The sequence below is a fragment of the Perognathus longimembris genome, chromosome 12, assembly GCF_023159225.1.
Source record: "Perognathus longimembris pacificus isolate PPM17 chromosome 12, ASM2315922v1, whole genome shotgun sequence".
In the NCBI taxonomy this organism is placed as follows: Eukaryota; Metazoa; Chordata; class Mammalia; order Rodentia; family Heteromyidae; genus Perognathus; species Perognathus longimembris.
In genome coordinates this window covers 333,382-352,693 of record NC_063172.1, presented here as the reverse complement: position 1 = coordinate 352,693, position 19,312 = coordinate 333,382, and the positions used below count along the sequence as shown (strand labels likewise).

General features: G+C 55.4%; 2 protein-coding genes across 6 annotated transcripts; both read right to left on the bottom strand.

Annotated features, from left to right (window-relative positions):
- Positions 1–416: 416 nt before the first annotated feature.
- Positions 417–4,855, bottom strand: Vps28 (VPS28 subunit of ESCRT-I). Of its 2 annotated transcripts, XM_048358988.1 has the most exons (10): positions 4,722–4,855; positions 3,734–3,802; positions 3,156–3,184; positions 2,996–3,033; positions 2,689–2,778; positions 1,583–1,688; positions 1,372–1,473; positions 923–976; positions 749–840; positions 417–668 (listed from the first exon to the last, which is right to left on the bottom strand). In XM_048358988.1, exons 2-10 carry the CDS (start codon positions 3,768–3,770, stop codon positions 551–553), a joined length of 666 nt encoding a protein of 221 aa, XP_048214945.1. In that variant the 5' UTR covers positions 3,771–3,802; positions 4,722–4,855; the 3' UTR covers positions 417–550. The 2 variants fall into 2 exon arrangements, with proteins under 2 accessions (XP_048214945.1, XP_048214947.1); XM_048358990.1 differs by lacking the exon at positions 3,156–3,184 and having other exon boundaries at positions 4,722–4,849.
- Positions 4,856–4,994: 139 nt separating this feature from the next.
- On the bottom strand, positions 4,995–19,074 carry Tonsl (tonsoku like, DNA repair protein). 4 transcript variants are annotated; one of them, XM_048358883.1, is made up of 26 exons: positions 19,013–19,074; positions 18,835–18,930; positions 18,590–18,732; positions 17,726–17,909; positions 17,361–17,490; positions 16,941–17,112; positions 16,741–16,855; positions 15,913–16,058; positions 15,671–15,823; positions 15,312–15,437; positions 14,966–15,149; positions 11,748–11,830; positions 11,556–11,645; positions 10,614–10,686; positions 10,348–10,511; positions 10,153–10,276; positions 9,257–10,017; positions 9,086–9,162; positions 8,628–8,781; positions 8,471–8,549; positions 7,751–8,052; positions 7,370–7,541; positions 6,549–6,724; positions 6,114–6,187; positions 5,559–5,692; positions 4,995–5,235 (listed from the first exon to the last, which is right to left on the bottom strand). In XM_048358883.1, exons 1-26 carry the CDS (start codon positions 19,035–19,037, stop codon positions 5,048–5,050), a joined length of 4,125 nt encoding a protein of 1,374 aa, XP_048214840.1. In that variant the 5' UTR covers positions 19,038–19,074; the 3' UTR covers positions 4,995–5,047. The 4 variants fall into 4 exon arrangements, with proteins under 4 accessions (XP_048214840.1, XP_048214842.1, XP_048214839.1 ...); XM_048358885.1 differs by having other exon boundaries at positions 8,628–8,778; XM_048358882.1 differs by lacking the exon at positions 4,995–5,235 and having other exon boundaries at positions 5,291–5,692.
- Between the last annotated feature and the right edge of the window lie 238 nt (positions 19,075–19,312).

Below are 19,312 nucleotides of genomic sequence, written 5' to 3'. Positions count from 1 at the left end.
AGCAAGTGCAACCGTTCAACCCTGCTGTGCCCCTTATTCTCTGGCCAGTGAGGCCAGGGTTGAGACACACAGAGTGCACCACGCCTGAGCTGACTGCTGCTCCTGGGCACAGGGCAGGGTCATGGTCTGACACGTGAAGGGGCACAGGAGCCACGTGGGGCTGGCAGCTCAGCTGTGGCCTGCGGGCTTCCTAGAGCTCGAGGGGAGGTTGTACCCGGCCCAAGTAGATGGCATGTATGGCCCCACCCTCCAAGCACTGCAAGGGCTTCCACAGCCTTCACCAGGCCTGGCCAGCTGGTGCCTGTGGAGAGGCACGGGCGGTGTATGGGACAGGCCACAGGGTGCGTGTGCACGCCCAAGTGTGTGTGTGTGTGTGTGTGTGTATTCTTAGGACTTAGTGCTCAGAGCCAGGAGCAGGAGGGTCACACAGCATCTTTATTGGGGGTGAAGTCCTAGCAACACAGAAATCCAGTGCAAGTAGGAGCACAAAAGAACCAGGAAGCATCTCCTAAGGTTGTCTTCTTAATGCCCCCACACGAGGTGCCGGGGGTCAAGCATGCAGGAAGCGGTTGAAGGCATTGTAGGCTGACTCCAGGTCAAAGAGCATCTGGCGCACCTGAGAGTCATCGAGCTCATCAGACGCAGACATGCCGCTCAGGGTCTGCAACCTAGGGACAGCTACGTGTGGGTGTGGGGCAGCAGGAATGTGACGCCAGCCGCTGTTCTGCACGCCCAGGAAGGCACTCACCACTGGCTGACGGTTTGGCGGCCCTCAAAGTCTGGGGGCAAGTGGCTCATACGGTGCATGGTTTCCATTAGCTCTCGCAGGTCTGGTTGGATCTGCGGCCACAGGCACAGGCTGACACCCCACTCTGCCCTTTCCCTTCCCTCCAGGCCCCTCCCCCCAGTTCCACTCCTGTACCTCATCCATGGCTCGGATCTCCAGGCGCAGCTTATCCATGACTGTGATGAAGAGCTACAGGAGTGTGGACGTGAGGCATTCCCCACCCCTTGGGTGGGGAAACCCCTGGAGCTCTAGGTCCCTGCAGAGGAGCTTGGTCCAGGGCTGAACTCCATCCCCCGCCCCACCCTCTTCCCCCAGGCTCCTTCCTCCCCTACATCCAGTTCCAAAGCACCTCCCTGCCTGAGAGGGGTCTGAGAGGTACTTGGGGGCTATTGGTGTTCAGAGGTGTTTGCAGGAAGCCAGGTAGGCTTCCGAGAGCTTCCGGGATGTGCCTTACCCCCTGGGTACAGGCCCAGCTATTGGCCCCCCACCCAGGTACTATTTGGCTTTGGGGGACTGTAGGCACTCCCTTCCTCCAAGTCCACACATGGACATCCTGGGGGTCAGGGAGTGTGCATGCCACGCACCGAGACCACATCAGCAATACAGCGGTTGAGATTGCCCTTGTCATCCTTGATGGTGATGGGCCGGTCCTCCTTGATCCTCTCCATGGCAAGTGGGCAGTCCAGCTGAGGGGAGCAGACAAGGGTACTGAGCCTTGAAGGGCAGTGGTACCTGTTAGGCATGCTGGTACCCAATTGCATCTTTCCTGTGGGATGGAGGGACTTGCTCACGCACTCGAAACTTGCGGCAGAATTCATCAATGGAGTTGATTTCTGAGCCTTGAACTTGTCGGAAGGCAGCTTTGTACTGGACCAGGAGGCGGGAGCAGGCTGCGGTATACCTAGGGAGATAGCCAACTGCTGATATGGGCCTGAGATAAGCCTAGTCCCACTTGTCCTGCATTCTGTTCTTTAGCCGTTCCAGATGCACCACATGTATAGAAAAGGCCAGACGTGACGCTGTGGCTCAAGTGGCAGAGTGCTAGCCGTGAGCAAAAAGAAGCCAGGGGTAGTGCTCAGGCTGAGTTCAAGCCCCAGGACTGGCAAAAAAAAAAAAAAAGAAAGGAAGACTGAGATCTGCAGTTCAAAGCCAGACCTGGCAGGGAAGTCCATGAGACTCTTTTTTTTTTTTTTCCTTCCAGTCCTGGGCCTTGGACTCAGGGCCTGAGCACTGTCCCTGGCTTCTTTTTGCTCACCGCTACCACTCTGCCACTTGAGCCACAGCGCCACTTCTGGCCTTTTCTATATATGTGGTGCTGGGGAACTGAACTCAGGGCTTCATGTATGAGACAAGCACTCTTGCCAGTAGACCATATCCCCAACCCCAACTGTGAGACTCTTATCTCCAATTAACCACCAGAAAACTGGAAGTGGCACTGTGGCTCAAAGTGTTAGAACTCTAGCCTTGGGCAAAAAAGAGCTCAGGGACATGCCCAGGCCGAGTTTAAGCCCCATGACAGACAAAAAATAAGAAACACAACACAATAACAAAAACTCTGAATAAGAAGAGCAGGGAGGAGGGCCACAGGACCAGCATCACTTCAAACTGAATGTGCTAAGGTTCTAGCTCACTTGTTAAAGCTGTTCTATCAGTCAGGTCCTGTGAACCTTCAGGAAGCCTGACGACTATCCATCCGTTTGCATCCCACCTCTACCACTGGCTACTTCTCAACCTCTGTAGGACTTCCTTGATTCACACCGTACCGAGGCCAGCAAAGCCCAGGAGCACCCCAGGGTACTGGGTGGGCTCCCCGCATGGGCTCAGATCCTTGACCCTGATGATTCCCCAGACTCCAGAGGGTGGGTGTCCGTCAGACATTACAGGCCAGCAGGCTCACTCACTCGTTGGGGGTGACGCAGTCCTTGATGTAGGCCTTCTCCAGCGCCTGCATTGTCTTCACTACCGCAAACAGCTCTGCCATGTTGTCATACCTGAGATAACCTGTGCATCAGGCCACCATCCTTAGGCTGGAAGCCCAGGTCTCTGGTGTCCGGGGAAGCCAATTCCTACCCCAGATCACTGCTATCGCAAGCACATTAGCTACCTCTCACCCATCCCTGGCAGATGCTCCCAACATAAATGTGGCAGTAGGTCTGGGGGAGGGGGGATGGGCACAGCGTACATGCTGGGAGCAGCCACATGACTTACTTTTCCCGCTCCCGGGCATTCTTGTACAACTTCACTTCCTATCAGAAAGGGTGGCCATGTCAGCTAGCACCATTTAACCACTCCGTGGCAGCAGTGTGAGAGCCACACAGATGTCTGATGTGGGTCAGTGCTATCCAGGCAGGCCTCTATGACTACTCACCTCATACAGTTCTGGCTTATTCCCAGGGGCTACAACAAAACAAGCAGAAGCTGGCAGGTAGTCTTACAAGGTGACCCCACGGCAGGCTGTAGTCCCAGCCCCATTTCAGTTACTTGAAGGAAGTAACTGTGATATGTCTGGAGAGCTCAGAGGGTGCTTGCTGCAGGTTGGGGGTTCCAAGCTCACCTCATCATTAGTGGCACAACACTGCCTCTAAGAGGCTGCTGGGCTGCATGCCAGGCCAGCCACCTCACCAGGACATGAGGTGACCACACCTTGCTTACAGCATCGTAATATGGTGCAAATAAATTCTGTCACACATTTCACAATCTCTCTGTACTGACCTAGAGATGCTCAGGGCACCTGTGGCTCTGGCACCCTGAATCTGGTCATCTGTACCCAGCAGGGCCAGCTATGGGTCTTAGCATTCCATCACAATCTGTTCTGTCCCCTGGCCACCCCCCAAGGCTACATGAAGGGAGGGTGGGAAAGAGGAGTCCCCTAATACCACCTCTCACAGTTTCTGCAGCAGGGACTGCTGGGCCCTTCAGACGCTGCCCAATTCAGGTTACACTTACCTCCCATTCCTGGAGTGGCTGGAATCCCATGAAACATCCTCTAGGCTCTGGTGGCCACAGCACAAAGACCTGTGGAATAGAGCAGGCACTGACTCAAGGGACTCCGGAGGCCCAAGAGCAGGGCCTAAGAGAAGTTCTCAGAAAGCATTCCTGTGCACAGGATACTGTGGGGCTCTTACACAGAAGGAAGGTGTAGATGAGGAGCCCTGAGGACAGTGATGGTCTGGTGTGCAACCTTGCAGTGTAGTTGAGGCCACTCTGAGACTGGTAGGAGGAGAGAGCTGGTAGAGGACCTGGGCCACAATTTTGGACACAGGGAACAGCATACTAACAATGCTTTTCAATCCAGATGAATTTAAAGGAACAGAGAAGCTGGGGGCTGGGGCTTTAACCTAATGTGGTGGAAGCTACTAGAAGGCTAAAGGAAAGCCTGTCACAGCACTGTGGCCAATGGATGTTCAGAGAATGTCAGTGCATGTCTAAAACTCCAGCGTAGAAGTTGTGACAGCAGAAACCTCAATTTGAAGCCACCCGGGGCACACCAAGATTTTGTTTCATAAAGAATGGAAGCAGAGCTCCAGGAGGACCTTGTGTACCGAGGAAGTTGGTGAGTGCAGGTTCCAGGGGTGGACCACGGACCCACCCAGAGAATCTGAAATGGTGGGAATTAAGATGGCCCCCTGGGGCAGGGAGGCGGGGCTCCAGGGCCACAAACAAAATCACAGCAGCTCTAGGCGTACTGGCCCCGAAGGTGGGCGCGCCGGGGCGGAGTGACCTGGCAGCCAGCTGGGCTGGGGGGCCGCGGAACAGGCGCCGCCAGCGGGGACCGGCTGGACTCCAGGGCCCACGACAGCGCGGGGAGGGCCGCGCCTGAAGAAGGATGGCGAGGGCAGAACCCGTGACGGTCGCGGAACCCAGAGGCGGGGTGTGCTTCACCGGTAGAGCTGTCTGCGACCACCCCGGCCGGCACCGCCCCACCTCGGCGTACCTGGGCTCCCCTGGCCGTTCCTAGAGATGGCGCCGAAACCCAGCGCCCCCGATCAGCAGCTCGGCGCTCTTCTCTTCCCCCTGCGCACGCTGGGATCGATGGGAACTCAGGGATCGGTGATCGCTTGCCACTCCCTGCTACGCGAGCGCGCGGGACAGCTCCGCCCCCCTCCCGCCCCACCCCGTGCCGTGCGCCTGCGCAGCCAGCGCTCGCCGTCCCGGAGCGGACTTGGCGCAGGAAAAACCCACACCCGGCCTTTCAGGCACACAAGACGAGACAGCAGCCTCCTTTATTAAGGATTCATTGGCAGAGAGGGCGGACTGGGGTCAGGGGCGTCGGAAGAAGAGCAGGGGGCCTCGGGCCAGCGCGCCGGTGCCGGAGGAGGGCAGCAGCCGCTGGCGCAGGGCTTCGCGGTCCTCGGCGCACAGGGACCTGCTGCACAGCTGCAGCTCCCGCAGCTGCGTGAGGATCGCGTCCCAGAGCCCCGCACTCAGGGGGCCCTGGATGGAGCAGCCTGTGGGAGGGGGTGGGGGCCAGCGGAAGCGGGGCTCACTTAGGGTCCCCATTGTCCACAGGGGCTTTATCCTAGGCCAGAACCCTGGGAAGTAGGGGGTGAGGAACAGGAACCCTGTACCGATCAGTAAGTTCATCTAATGAACCTCCAGGAGTTTGTTCTCCGGACCGCTAAGGTGGGGCGCTGCCCTGGTGTAGCTGGGGAACAAGCTACAGCAGAGGTTGGTAGAGCCTGAGGAGCCCCTGGGGGAGGTGGGTCACTGGGAAGGAAGTTGTGTGGCTGGTGGGGGCATGGCAGGTATGGCGGACACATCCATTCCTCACCTGACAGGCCAAGGAAGCTGAGGCCCTGGGGCCGCTCTTGAAGGGCAGACAGAAGCTCACCTAGGCCCACACTGCTGATTTCAGGGTTGGCAGAGAGGTCCAGGGAGGTGAGTGTGGGGCAGAGAGGGAGATACCTGAAACAATGGGTGCAGGATGGGCAGGATGGGTTTCCAGGGGTAGCCTTCCATCACCAGGGAAGGCTGCCCCAGACAAACCTCAGAAAGCCTGGAGTCAAGGATTACAATGGCCAGGCTCTGGCTGTGCATGGCTAGGCTTGAGTACCTGATATTCCCAGGAGACAGCTGAGGCTTTAGGGGACTAAGAACCCTTGCATGGAATGCTATACACAAGGGGAAAGAAAGGATCTACCAGGGCAAAAGTTCTCAAGAGCCACAAAAGTGTGATAAAAAACAGGAGGAAGGCAAATGTCTGCCGGGGCCAGCCCTGAAAAAAGTAGATGCTGGAAAAAGCCAGTGTCATCTGTGAAAGCTTCCTGGACTCACAGGCCTTGAGATCAGGCTCTCCCAAGATGGCAGCAGAGGGGCTGGTCATTACCTGCTCAGTTCACTCACAGCCTTGTCACTCAAGCAGTTTGCCGATAGGGTCAGGTGGGTCAGAGCACAGCCTTCCTGAATACAAGCATAGGCCTCAGGTCACACCCAGTGGGTACCTTTCCTCCTTCCTCCCCATAGGGGACCCACACCCAGTAAAGAAGAAAATCATACAAGATTCAGCCTCATCTGGGAAAGCACCCAGGAGACAGCATGGGGGACAGGGATACTTTGCCCCTTGGGACCTACCTAGGGTGGTGAGGCCACACTGGGTCCCAGGTCTCCTGAGGCAGCCATCTGCACAGCTGCATGGGTCTCCCCTGGCTGTTCCTAAAGCCCTCTCCTGCCAGACCTCCCCCGACCCCAGTGCCTCAGCTGTGGGACTGTCTTTGGCCTCTGAGGACTGTCCTAGCTTGGCAGACCCTTCTCCACTTTGTACCTTAGTCAGATATCTGACAACAGAGTCCATGAGGTCCAAGTCACTCTTGCTGGCTGCAACAGAGCCAAGCTCTAGGTGTAGGAGGGTGTGGACAGGTAGGCTCTGCAAGGCTCTGGCCAAGGCAGGGGGGCCCAGAGCATTGTATGATAGGGACAGAGTCTTCAGGTGCTCAGCATCTGCATGGCATCAGAACCTCTGTTAGCCCCATATGGTTACTGCCTGGCCCTTCCCTCACCCAAGTCCTTGGCCAGAATCTTCATGACCCCTTTAGAAAAACTTTTTTTGGGTGGGGAAACAGAGATAATGGCTTTTGCTCAAGTCTCCTGAGTCCAGCTCTCCCAATCCTGTGTTCCTACATGCTAGAGGGAGATGTGGCTTTGAGTCAGAATGTCTGTGAGTGGTGGCCAGGGTAGCACTCCAATGGTCATTGCCTAACCCCAGGCCCCTTCCTCTGCCAGGCTCCCTAATTCCCTGACTCTTACACTGGGAGTGAATCCTCTGCACCTATAGAGGAACTGCTTCAAGCAAACAGAAAGCGCATCACAGGCACAGGGAGACCTTGGAGAGAAAGACAGACTGGGATCCCACCCATGGTGTAGCAGGGCCTGGGGTAAGTCCTAGGGGAGCATCCAACCCAGGCCAGGCAAACATCAAATACCCCTCAGAGTCCAGGCAGGTCCAGCGTGCACATATTCAGCTGTGTGCTAAGAGGAGCTGGCCTCTTCTGGAAGAAGCCAGGCCTGACATCCCAGAGACCTTCTGTTCAACTATGATTCCTTCAACACACAGGCCCAGGGCGTAGACCTGCCTTATTCACTCACCTTGGAAGGCACTACTCAAGACTGCCTGGTGGTTCAGGAAGAAACTGGAGCTGAAGCCACAGGCCTGCAGACGCAGGGTGCTGAGCAAGGGGCAGGCCCGCAGGAGAGAGGCCAGAGCCTGGCCACAGCTATCCCCCAGTGGGTTCATGCTTAAGTCCAGCTCTTCCAAGTTCTGTGGAAGGGGCAGTCAATTCAGCTTTCATGACCTTGGGCCCATGAGGGCCTGGTGTGCTTCTCTAGATCATGACTGGCCCTCCACTCGAGGGCCTAGTGTTCCACTCTAGAGCTTGGAACTGGCCAATTGTCCCAGCCACACCACATGCCCAGTGTGATGGGAATACTACTGTCTTACTGTTGATCTGCTATACCCTGGGTCTCTACCTGCAAGGCAGCCTGGCCCAGGGCCCCCGCAGCAAGCTGGCGTAGACCTTCCTGGCCCAGATGATTGGAGGAAAGGTCAAGGATGACCAGGCTGGGCACGGTGCCCAGGGCAGCCAGCAGCTCAGGAACACATCCGTCACCTAGCCGGTTCCCTGCCAGGTGCAGCTCGCGGAGCACAGTGTGTAGCTTGAGGGCTCGCAGCAGGGGTGTGAGCTGGGCCTGACGCAAGGCCAGGGAGCAGGCGCTAAATGAAGGGCTTGAGCCCTGGCGCTCCATGGCTTGCAGCACCCACTGGTGTTCCTCTGGGAGGAGAGATTAGGGTCATTAAGGTCAGAAACTACATCTTTCCCCTTAGAATCCTTTAGGCGAACATCAGCCTGGGATGAGGTGCTGAGCTCATCTCACAATCCTGGTACTCCACACCAGCCCCACATGAAGTAGGTCATGGAGGCTCTGACCTTCCTCAGCTCACATCTCCCCGTACCCCAGACAAGCAGGCTGGTGGTTCTTCCCTTGGCTTGACCTCTGTGGCTTGGATTGCTTTATGAGATCCTGCCCCCGAGAGCCCAGCGTTGACCTGTCTGCACCTACCTATTGCTCACACGGAGCACAACAGTTCTGAGGTTCAGAGGAGTATCCCATAGCCCTGGGAATGGCATGGGCTGTGGGGGGAGCCCAGCTCCTCTGCCAAGGCCTCGACTCAAAGCCAGGGCCCCTCACCTTGACCAAGGCTCTGGCAGGCTCTGCGGTAACGGTCAGTTAGCGGGGGGAGGTCCCACGAGGTTACTTCAGCCAGTACCTAGAGAGTGCCATTGCTGAGCAGACCTGGGGGTGCCCAGTGACGGAGATAGCCTGTGCCCCTGACCCTGCTTCTCACCTCATCATCGCTCTGTAGCACATCAGGAATGGGGTCTTGTGAGGCCAGCAAGGCGCCCTCCTTCCTCAGAGTGAGCCTTGGCAAGAGCCCACAAGTCTGGTAGTAGCGCTGGGCAGCCTGATCAGCCAGCCAGGCCACAGAGTGGACATCACTGCTGTAGGAATGGCACACTTATCCCTGGGGTGCAGCTTAGGGCCTCTGGATCCCTCAGCTGGTGCTGTCCCTGTAGCGCAGCAGACCACCTGCCCCTCGGGCCACCCCTGAGTGTCGTGCTGCTCCGAGGAAGCTGCTGGGACTTGCGTGGGGCACTCAGCCTCAAGGTGAAGTTGGGCATCAAGCTAAAGGGAGCCCACTCTGACAGGCATGTGAGGGTGCTATGACCCTGGCTGCCACTAATGGCCCAGCTCATAGCTGCATGGTGGGCAGAGGGGGCTGGGAAAGAGTGGGTAATTCCTTACCTGTGTGGGACAGGTATGAGGAAGAGATGATCCTGAATTCTAACTCGAACCCGGATGGAAGGTGGCTGGATCAGAACCTGGCAAGTAAGGAGAGGAGCAGTCAGAAAAGACAGGCTTCCACTTGACCTCCCCCAAGCTGGTACGCCAGCTGTTCCCAGCTCCTGCACTCACCGAGGACTGGCCTGCTGCAAGGTTTCCCCCACTGGGCCCCAAGACCCTGGGCACACTGGGGATTCTCTGGAGCTCTGCAGCCAAGCTGCCGTCTCCTGCTTTGTCCACCACACAGCTCACGTGGCCTTGCTGGTTCCGGGCCTGGGGCCTGACTGGGTACTCTTCCTCCTCTGACCCTGACTCACTGGGCCTGTTATTATCCCAGCTTCCCTGAAGGCGAGGTAGGTGGGGCAGTGGGCTCCGGGTGTGGGGTGTGTCCAATTCTAGCCAGTCCCCTGACAGGTATTCTTCCTCAGGAATGAGTGCTGCCTGAGAGGCAGGGGCTTCACCAGAGCCTCGAGGAGGGCAGGAGCCCAGGTATCGGCTCTGAGCACTGCCCACGCCTCGGATGGCTGCCTCATAGGCAGCCCGGCCAGTATGGATTGCAGCTGCTTCCTTGCTGCTGGTAGGGCCAGGCTTCCGGACGCCATCTGGGGTCATGCTGGAGTTTCTGGGCTTCTTCTGAGATGGCCTGAAGGTGCCCACCCTGTCCTCATCCTCAGAGCTGCTGCTGCTGCTGGCTGGCCTGTGCCTGTTTCTTCGAGGCCTGGCCACAGCTGGAGTGATCTGTTCTGGGGAGACCCTAGAAGGGACCAGGGCATCCTCTACTGTCCTAGGGGCACACAAAGGGGATTCTAGGCAAGGGCTAGAAGGAGGAGAGATCTCGGGGTCAAACAGATGGTCACTTGGAACAGGTGCAAGGTCAGAGGAGCTGTCCAGGGCTGTGGAAAAGAGAATCGGCATGAGACAGAGCCAGCACCCCCTCCCTTCCCCTCCTTCCCAACCTCAAGTCTCCTCAGAGTCAGAGCTCAGGGACTACCGATGACATCCCCAGGCATCAAGGAGGCCCTGCTTACCCGGCCCAGAGGAGGCCGCATGAAGCATCCTCTCCATGGCTGCTGCCTTCTGTTGTGTCTCAAGGTCTAAGTCCCTGTGGTACAGCTCCACCCAGTGCTGCAGTGTCTCCAGTGGGCTGTGGCCCTGTATGGTACACAGCTGAGCAAGGCAAAAGCAACTCCTTCCACACCCACCCCTTGCCTTCCCTAATTCACCTTCCTGGTTCGGAGGGTAACAGATGCCCCTCGCTGAATAAGCAGCTCAGCAACCTCAAAGTGGCCACAGTTCAGAGCATCGTGCAGTGGGGTGATGCCATCACACCCCTGGCCACCTGGGTCATTCACTGCAGCCCCATGGTCCAGAAGGAAGCGGACGATCTCTGTGGGCCGGTGGAAATTAGCCATGCTCCCAGTAGCCTGCTCAGATCCCTCCAAACCCACAAGTCCAGAATGCATGCCCTGTCTGGATTGGTGCAGCTCACCCAGATGCCCGTAGTTGCAGGCTTCGTGCAGAGGCGTCCAGCCACAGTGGTCCCGAGGATTCAGGGGGTGGCCCTGTAGAAAGGACAGGAAGGAGTCTGGCCCAAATCACTTCATCTCAGGGACTAGAATGGGCCCCATAGCTCTACTCCTTGGCCTGGTCTGACCCTCTCCTCTGACCTTAATCTTATCAATGAGGGCCACACTCTCCTCAACTGTACACCAGGCTGACCAAGCACTAGCGTGTCCAGCAACCTCATGATCTCTATGCCTGAATGCAGGACCTGAGGCAGGAAGGAGTGCGTGAGGGCCTTAGCTTGTAGGCCATCACCACCATCCTAGCCAACTCAGCCCACTTAGCCACAGCACAGATGGCTGCATGTGTGGCTCACACCTCAGCTCCCATTTTATTTCTTTTTTTAATTTTTGGCCAGTCCTGGAGCTTGGACTCAGGGCCTGAGCACTGTCCCTGATTTCTTTTTTGCTCAAGGCTAGCGCTCTACCTCTTGAGCCACAGTGCCACTTCTGGCTTTTTCTGTATATGTGATGCCGAGGAATCAAACCCAGGGCTTCCTGCAGGCTAGGCGAGCACTCTACCACTGAGCCACATTCCCAGCCCCTCAGCTCCCATTCTAAAGACAAGTGGTTCGGGAGCTAGTGACTCATGTCTGTAATCCTAGCTACTCAGGAGGTTGAGATCTGAGGATCACAGTTTGAGACAGCCCAGGCAGGAAAGTCTATCTCCAAATAAGTATCAGAAAACTCGAAGTAGTGCTGTGGCTCAAAGTTGCAGAGTGCTAGTTATGGAGTAAAGGAGCTCAGAGACAGCACCTAGGCCCGGAGTCCAAGCCCCATGCTAACAACAACAAAAGATGAATGGTTAGGGACACCTTCCATCATGAGAGAGGAAAGGCTGGGAGGTCTGTCCAGGTATGGTGTCTCACCCGCCTCACAAGGTCCTGAACACGGCGTAGATGGCCCTCGATGCAGGCTCGGTGCAGCAGGGTCTCTCCCATGTCATTGCGCTGGTTCCACTGTGGGTATAGCTGCCCCAGCTCGGGGCACAGGTATAAGGGGAAGGAAGTATTACTGGGAAGAAGTAAGGCCCAGGGTGGGGAGGGGCAGGTTACCCTCACCTTGTTCACCTGCCGCCGGCGCAGGCAGCCCAGAAGCTCCTCATCTTCTTCCAGTGGCTGGGACAGACCGGTGGTGTCGTCCTCTGGAACAAAGTCAAGCCCACAAACCCTGAGCCTTCCAGACAAGCAGCAGAAACTCCTGCTCCACCCTGAGTCCTCTGGCTACCAGGAAAGAACAGCAGCCATGAATGGGAAGATGGAAATCTGGAGGGCTCCCGAGGCTTCTCAGTGAGGTGGTGCCAAAGTCAACTGCTGGGAGCTAGGAATATGGGTTAGCGGTAGAGTGCTCGCCTTGCATGCATGAAGCCCTGGGTTCGATTCCCCAGCACCACATAAACAGAAAAGGCTGGAAGCGGCACTGTGGCTCAAGTGGTAGAGTGCTAGCTTTGAGCAAAAAGGAAGCCAGGGACAGTGCTCAGGCCCCGAGTTCAAGCCCCAGGACTGGCAAAAAATATATAAAATAAAGGGGCTGGGGATATGGCCTAGTGGCAAGAGTGCTTGCCTCAGCCTAGAACACAGAAAACAAAGGGGCATGATCTCCCTGATATATGACTGTTAACAAAGGGAGACGGAGAGACAGTAGAGACCAAGTCTGTGAATACTGTATATGTTCTTGATACATTGTATATTGCATATATGTCAACCTGACCTAGACAAGGGATAGAAAAACAGGTTGTAAGATATCATAAGAAATGTACACACTGCCCTACTATGTAACTGCACCCTCTTTGCACAACACCTTGTAAAAAAATTTATGTCCAATTAATAAAAAAATAAAAAATAAAAAAAAATAAAAAAAAGAGGGGTGTGCGGAGAAGTGGCCCTTTTCCCGCGTCTGGGATGCCAGCGTTCGGAATTGTTCCTGACAAGCCCCAGGCCTTGGAGTAAGCTGAGATTCAAACCTCGGCCTTAGGCTTTGGCTGAAGTCATGGTACTGTGTGTAAGCGACTTTACAGAAACACTGGAAATTCGGGGTGAGGTGCTAAAATCAAGATCTGAGACCACTCTGTTCATATGAAGTAGTATTTACTGAAATAAACCCTAGGAAGTGGAAACAAAACAAAACAAAACAAAAAAAAAAAAAAAAAAAAAGAGTGCTTGCCTCGTATACATGAGGCCCTGGGTTCAATTCCCCAGCACCACATATACAGAAAATGGCCAGAAGTGGCGCTGTGGCTCAAGTGGCAGAGTGCTAGCCTTGAGCAAAAAAGAAGCCAGGGACAGTGCTCAGGCCCTGAGTCCAAGCCCCAGGACTGGCAAAAATAAAAATAAAAAATAATAATAATAAAATAAAGCAAAAAAAAAAAAAAAAGCCAGCTGCTGGACCAACACCAGCCCTGCCAGCAGTCCACTTCCATCTACTACTCTCACCCTTTCTGCCCCACCCCAGGGGAACTGGGCAAGTATCCACGTACCAGACCAGTCCTCATCAGACTTTGGCTACCCTCTCCCCTGGGAAGCACCAAATGCTTGTCAGGCCAAGTCACTTGTGAGGCCCACCAGCCCTATGTGCTCCAGACTTTCCAGTCCCTCCCCAGCTCTCTTCATGTTTTGGGGTTTTTTTTTGTTTTTTTTTTTTTTGCTGGTCCTGGGCTTTTTTCATCAAGGCTAGCTCCCTACCACTTGAGTCACACACCAATTCTGGTTTTTTTGGTGCTTAATTGGAGAGAAGAGTCTCACAGACTTTCCTGCCTGGGCTGGGTTTGAACTGTGATCCTCAGATCTCAGCTCCCTGAGTAGCTAGGATTATAGGCGTGAGGCACCAGCACCTGGATGCTTCGATGATTCTCATTAGACTCTCTTTGCTTCACTCTGGCTGCCTCTAGCCTTTTCTTTCTCCCTTAAAAAAATTTCTTATTTTGGGCTGGGAATATGGCCTAGTGGTAAAAGTGCTCACCTCATATACATGAAGCCCTGGGTTCAATTCCTCAGCACCACATATATAGAAAAAGCCAGAGGTGCCACTGTGGCTCAAATGGCAGAGTGCTAGACTTGAGCAAAAAGAAGCCAGGGACAGTGCTCAGGCCCTGAGTCCAAGCCCCAGGACTGGGCAAAAACAAAAAACAAAAAAGTTTCTTATTTTATGAGGAATTGAACGCAGGGCCTCATGCATGGTAGGTATGTATTCTATCAGTAAGCCACATTTTCTAGCCCAACCTCTGGCCTGTTTCTTTTTTTTTCTCTTGGTGGTGGGGCTTGAACTCAGAGCCTGGGTGCTGTCCCTGAGCCTCTTGGTTCTCAAGGCTAGTGCTCTACCACTTGAGCCATAGTGCCACTTTGTTTTTCAATGGTTAACAGGGCCTTTACTGCCTGGGCTGGCTTCAAACCATGATCCTCAGATCTCAGCCTCCTGAATAGCTAGGATTACAGACGTGAGCCACTGGTGCCCGGTACCTCTGGCCTTTTCTATGCCCTTCTTCAGTTTCTTTTGCTGTGGCCACCTGCTGAATGATATTCCTTGAAGTTCATGGTCCTCTCTCCCTTAGCCCCTACATACCAGCAACATCAAGCCTGCCCCCTCTTCTAAGGCATGATCCCACCTTCCTATATGTCCGACATTCATCTTGAAGTCCTTAAGGCCTCTCACGTTTACAACTGAAGTGAAGGTTATGCCAGGAACCACATCCCTCCAACCTCAGCCAGAAACCAGGCCACAGCTCTATGGCCTCCCAACAACCCTGCTCTCAGGTCCATTCCTTCTACTTTGACCCCACAGCCAGGACTGCTTCAGTGGGCACCTTGCTCCAGCTGATCCCTCACCTCCACAGTGGCTGACTTACCATGGCCTCCAGAGCCACAGGCCAACTTTGGCCTCCACAGTTCCAATAACACAATCGGCTTTGGCATGGGGAAGTAAAGCTGTTTTTGACGTCTCATCTATCTTGGACATGGAACATGTGTCTCTAAAGGGATCATGTTGCTAATCCTGTGGAGCCTTCTCTGGCAGATGCCCACTCAGCCTCTGACTACTAGTTCCCTCAGAGAACCTCTGAATAATCTGCCCCAGGCTTCCTGCAAGTTGTCAGCTTCCTCTATCGCTTCCACAGAAGCACCAGCTGCCCTGATTGACTTGACGGTGGCTGTTTCCCCATCGTGAGTCCTGAGCAAGCTCCCTGAGGATACAGATCTAGCTCCCATCAGTCTAACCCTAGGTCAGAGGTCTAGGATGATAGATCAGGTCCACCAGCACAGCAGCCAAGGCAGGATTTAGACCTTACCACTCTCTGAGAGTTCCAGCTCACTAGTGTCCAGGGCCTCACTGGCCTCAGCCTCCTCCTCTTCTTCCTCTTCTTTCTCCTCATCCTTGGCCACACTAAGTTCCTGCAGTCTGGTTTCAGTCCCAGGAGCCTCTTGAGGCTGTAACCTCAGCTGCACGGCATGAAGGTGTTGCAAGACCTGACGCTAAGGAGGAGAGGGAGAGGGATGTCCAGCTCATGGGCAGGGTAGACTAAGCAGAGTTGAGGGGGCAGAGGATGCAGAGAGACATGGGGATGTGGCACAATGAGGACAGGCAGGCTGCAAGGAAGCTGGGCTTGTTGGGAACCCTGTGTGGGTGGGACATACCTGGAGCCAGGGCTGCTGGGCCTGCTGGGCACAGTTAAGAGCCTTCTGGAAGCAGGGTGCCAACAACTCATATGCATCACCAGCCTCCTCACGAGACAGTGCAATGTTGAACCAGGTCTTGGCTTCCTGAAGCAGAGCAGGACGAGGTTGGTGGTTGGGGCTGTCTTCCCTCTGCTGCCCACATAGGAAGATCTACCTTGGCTTTGTGCTATGTGTCTCCAGACTGATGGAGGTGGACAGTCCTTGAAGGAAGGGCCTGTCTAGTGGGGACATCCTTCCACGCTCACCACTGGAAAATGGTGGCCCCCATGCAGAGCCATGGGGCCACACCCGAGTCACACAGGGGAGGGGCATGTCACCTCCAGGGCATTGCCCTTGCGCAGCCTTAGTTCTTCTTCATAATGGTGCACAGCCTGGCGGTGGTCCTTCATGTCTCCAAGTGTGGTGGCCAGGGACACATGGATGATGGCCAGCTCGAGGTCTGGTCTCTTCAGCCACTCAGCAACATGGAGCTGGGAAGCCAGTGCAGTGAGGGCCAGGCTGCGCTGCACCTCCCACCCTCCTTCCTACCCCATGGGGGTAGGGGGGGGCAATCACCCACCTGCTTCTGATAAGCCTCAGCTGCCTTGGGAAAGTTGCCTGCCTTGGAGAACAAGTCCCCCAACTGTTCACAGATGGCCAAGGCACCCTGAGGGTCACTGCCCTCAGCCTCCTCCAGCTTCTGCTGTAGCCGGATCACTGCCAACACTGACAGAAAAAGTCTGATGTGAGAGGGCAATGCAGCAAGTGCTCTGATCCTAGACCATCTGGTATCACATGTGTTCCCTTAGGTAGGAAAGCCTTAGAGTAGAGAGCAACAGGAGAATCACTGTTTTGCAGAGTCCTCAAGAGTTAGACTAAGGCTGATGGCTTGAGCTTGTAATCCTAGCTACTCAGGAGGCTGAGATCAAAGGATCGTGGTTCAAAGCCAGCCTGGGCAGGAAAGTCTGTGAGACTTTTATGAGGGACAGTACCCAGACCCTGAGTTCAAGCCCCAGGATTGGCAAAAAAAAAAAAAAAAAAAGTGATAACAGTGTGGCCTGCAAGAAAGGCGGTCTGCAGTCAACTATGTGGACCATGACTGTGTCAGTGTTCAGCACATACATGCCATCTGCAGTCCTATCCCATTAGACTGAGAAAATGACTATTATACTCAGCTTGTCAACAAAGATGCTGCCTTGTGCTCAAAGGCCAGGCCAGTCTCCCACCATCTATTACCCCAATCACTGTGCAGGACAAAAGCACAGGTCTCTTCCTGACTAGTGACCTATAGCCCTTTGCTGGAAGAGGCCTTCGAAGCCGCCACCTCCAAGGTCCTGAGCTCTAGGATCCTCTGCTGGTAGACCCCTCTCCCTCCAGGACTCAGTCCCAGGCCTTTGTGGGGCCTTACCATATTTGAGACTCTGGCAGACAGCTGCTCTCTGTGCAGGCTTCTGGGAGCCTAGTCTATAGGCCTTCTTCAGGGCTCGTTTGGCAGCCAGAAAGTCCCCCAGGTCTTGGAGGATCTGGGAACAGAGAAAAGTAAGACCTGCAGACTTCCCTGAGCCCAAGACCACATACGGCTGAACCCCAAACAGGTAAGAATGGCACCTGGGAGATCGTCACGCAGCACTCACTCTCCATGAACCGCATCTTCATGGCACGTGCGCATTCCCGGGCCCCCTCCAGGCAGCGCATGGCCTGGGAATGCTGACCGCCACACCAGTGGATGGCACCTAAGTTGTACCGGGCCCGGAATAGATCCTCATAGAGATGGTTCTGTCTATGGGAGGCGGGTAACAGGTATTAGAGCACCAGGGCCTCCAGCTTGGGGACAATGGACAGAGGGCTTAAGATGCAGCCAAGATGCAGGGCACTAGATCTCTATAAGCCCTCCCTCACTGTGGCTTCAGGTCTAAGCAGGCTCCTTCCCAGACTGTAAAACAGAAGCGAAGGGCCTCTCACTCATGGAAAGACCAATAGAAGCTGCCCTCGTTTCCTTTCCCTTTCTGGGGTGGGGATGGGCCTTACTCAGCAAGAAAGATGCTTTTTTTGAAGTAGTCATTGCACAGGGTCATCTGTTGTAGACGTTCAAAGGTGAGTCCCAGGTTGAGATACAGTCGGGTCCTCATCTCGCTCAGCTCTCTCTGGCCCAGTGTCCCTAGAAGGTGCCCACCCCAGACATTCAGAGACTTCCAGGTGTTTCCTCACACTTCTTCCCATTTCATTATAGGAGCCAGGGGTCTGCTTCAGACAGTGCATGAAGGCACAAAGAGCAGATGCCTGTCAGATTAAGGCGAGGGGCAACAAAAGCCCTCAGCGAAGGCCGAGGAACCTTGCGAAAGGAGGGCTCCAAAACTAAGAACATAGGGAGAGGCTGGGGTGAGGGAACGGACCTTCTAGCTTCTCATCCACAATAGCCAAGCTCTTCTCAAAGGCAGCTTGTGCCTGCAGCAAGGAATCCTTGGACTGGCAGTGGTCATAGATGTCCAAGTGCGTGCGGCCAATGGTAGCCCAGGCCCTCTGCAGCTCAGTGTAGTTTGACAGGGAACCAGCTAGCTCCAGGTAACGGTGTTGGTGCTGGTGTGAAGAGGAAACGCTTGAGAACTGATTCTACCACAAGTCCTGACTCCAAAAAGAGCTTCTCTTGGACAAGAGAACCCCTTGATCTCCCAATTCTCCAGAGTGCTGGACACATATGTCCCATCTGGTCCATGCTAAAGGATGTCAGTGGTGACAGCTGTTCTATGTCACTACTAAAAGCTGTCTGGGGTGTTTTGCCAACTGCCCATAATAACAGTAGGTCCCGTAGACAGAGCTCAAGTCATAGTTCTTTTTGTTTTTTGTTTATTTTTTTAAATGCCCATTTGGGAGCTTGGACTCAGGGCCTGAGGACTGTCCTTGAGCTTCTCTGATCAAGGCTAGAGCTTTACTACTTGAGCCACAGCTCTACTTCTGGCTTTTTGGTTAAATGGAGATAAGAGTCTCACTGGCTTTTCTGCCCGGGGTGGCACTGAACTGTAATCTTCAGATCTCAGCCTCCTGAGTCTGCAGGATTACAGGTGTGAGCCACCAGTGCTAGGCAAATCATAGTCCTTCAATCGTTTCTACTGCCACAAATCCACACATGCCTCCACCAGGATCAGGACCAGGACCAGGCCAAGAGTCACTGGAAAGCCCCGAGTCTAGGGCTGCCTGAGACTCCAATGCAGTCCAGGACTCCCTCAGAACGGAGGCTTCAAAAAGTCACCGCTGTGCACCTGCAGGGCAGCAGAGTAGTTCTCCATTTCTGCAAGCCGCTCTCCGATCTTGCGATGGGCCACGGCGCATCCCAGGGGGTCCAGGGCGCTCTCCAGAAGCTGCAGTTCCTGCTGGTGCTCTTCCAGGGCTTCGGCGAAGCGGCCTGCCCGGAAGGCCACCGCGTGCGGTTACGGCGTTGGGTGGGCAGCACAAAGGCCAGGGCCCGCCCGCCTATCCCCCCCAACCCGCGCCCCGGCCTGCTCACCATGGCTGGCCAGCAGCTCCCCCAGCTGCTGGCAGAAGGCTGCCTCCTCGCGCAGCTGACCGCTCTTCTGGGCCCTGGCTTTGGCCTTACTCAGTTCTAACAGGGAGGGGGAAGAAGCCGGGGTTAAGCCTCAGCCCAACCCTTGCCCTGCCCCCAGCACGCGCCCCGAGGCACCCACGGCGAAGATCGCGCTCCAGGTTCATGCTCCGGCCGCCGCTAGCACCCGCACCGCAGCGCCGGCCTCAGGGATCCAGACTTCCCGCGCCCGTCGCGATCCCGCCCACACTGGCTGACGCGCAGACTCCTTGCGCATGCGTTGTCTAGCCCCGGGGGCGTGCGTCGCGCGGAGAGCGTCCTGGAAACTGTAGTCCGCTTTTCCGAAGCATCCTGGGAGCTGTAGTCCGGCAGGCGTGGCAGTTTAAAGGTGCGAGCGCAGACTCCTCCCCCCCGCCCCCGCCCTCCCTGCCCGGAGGGGGAC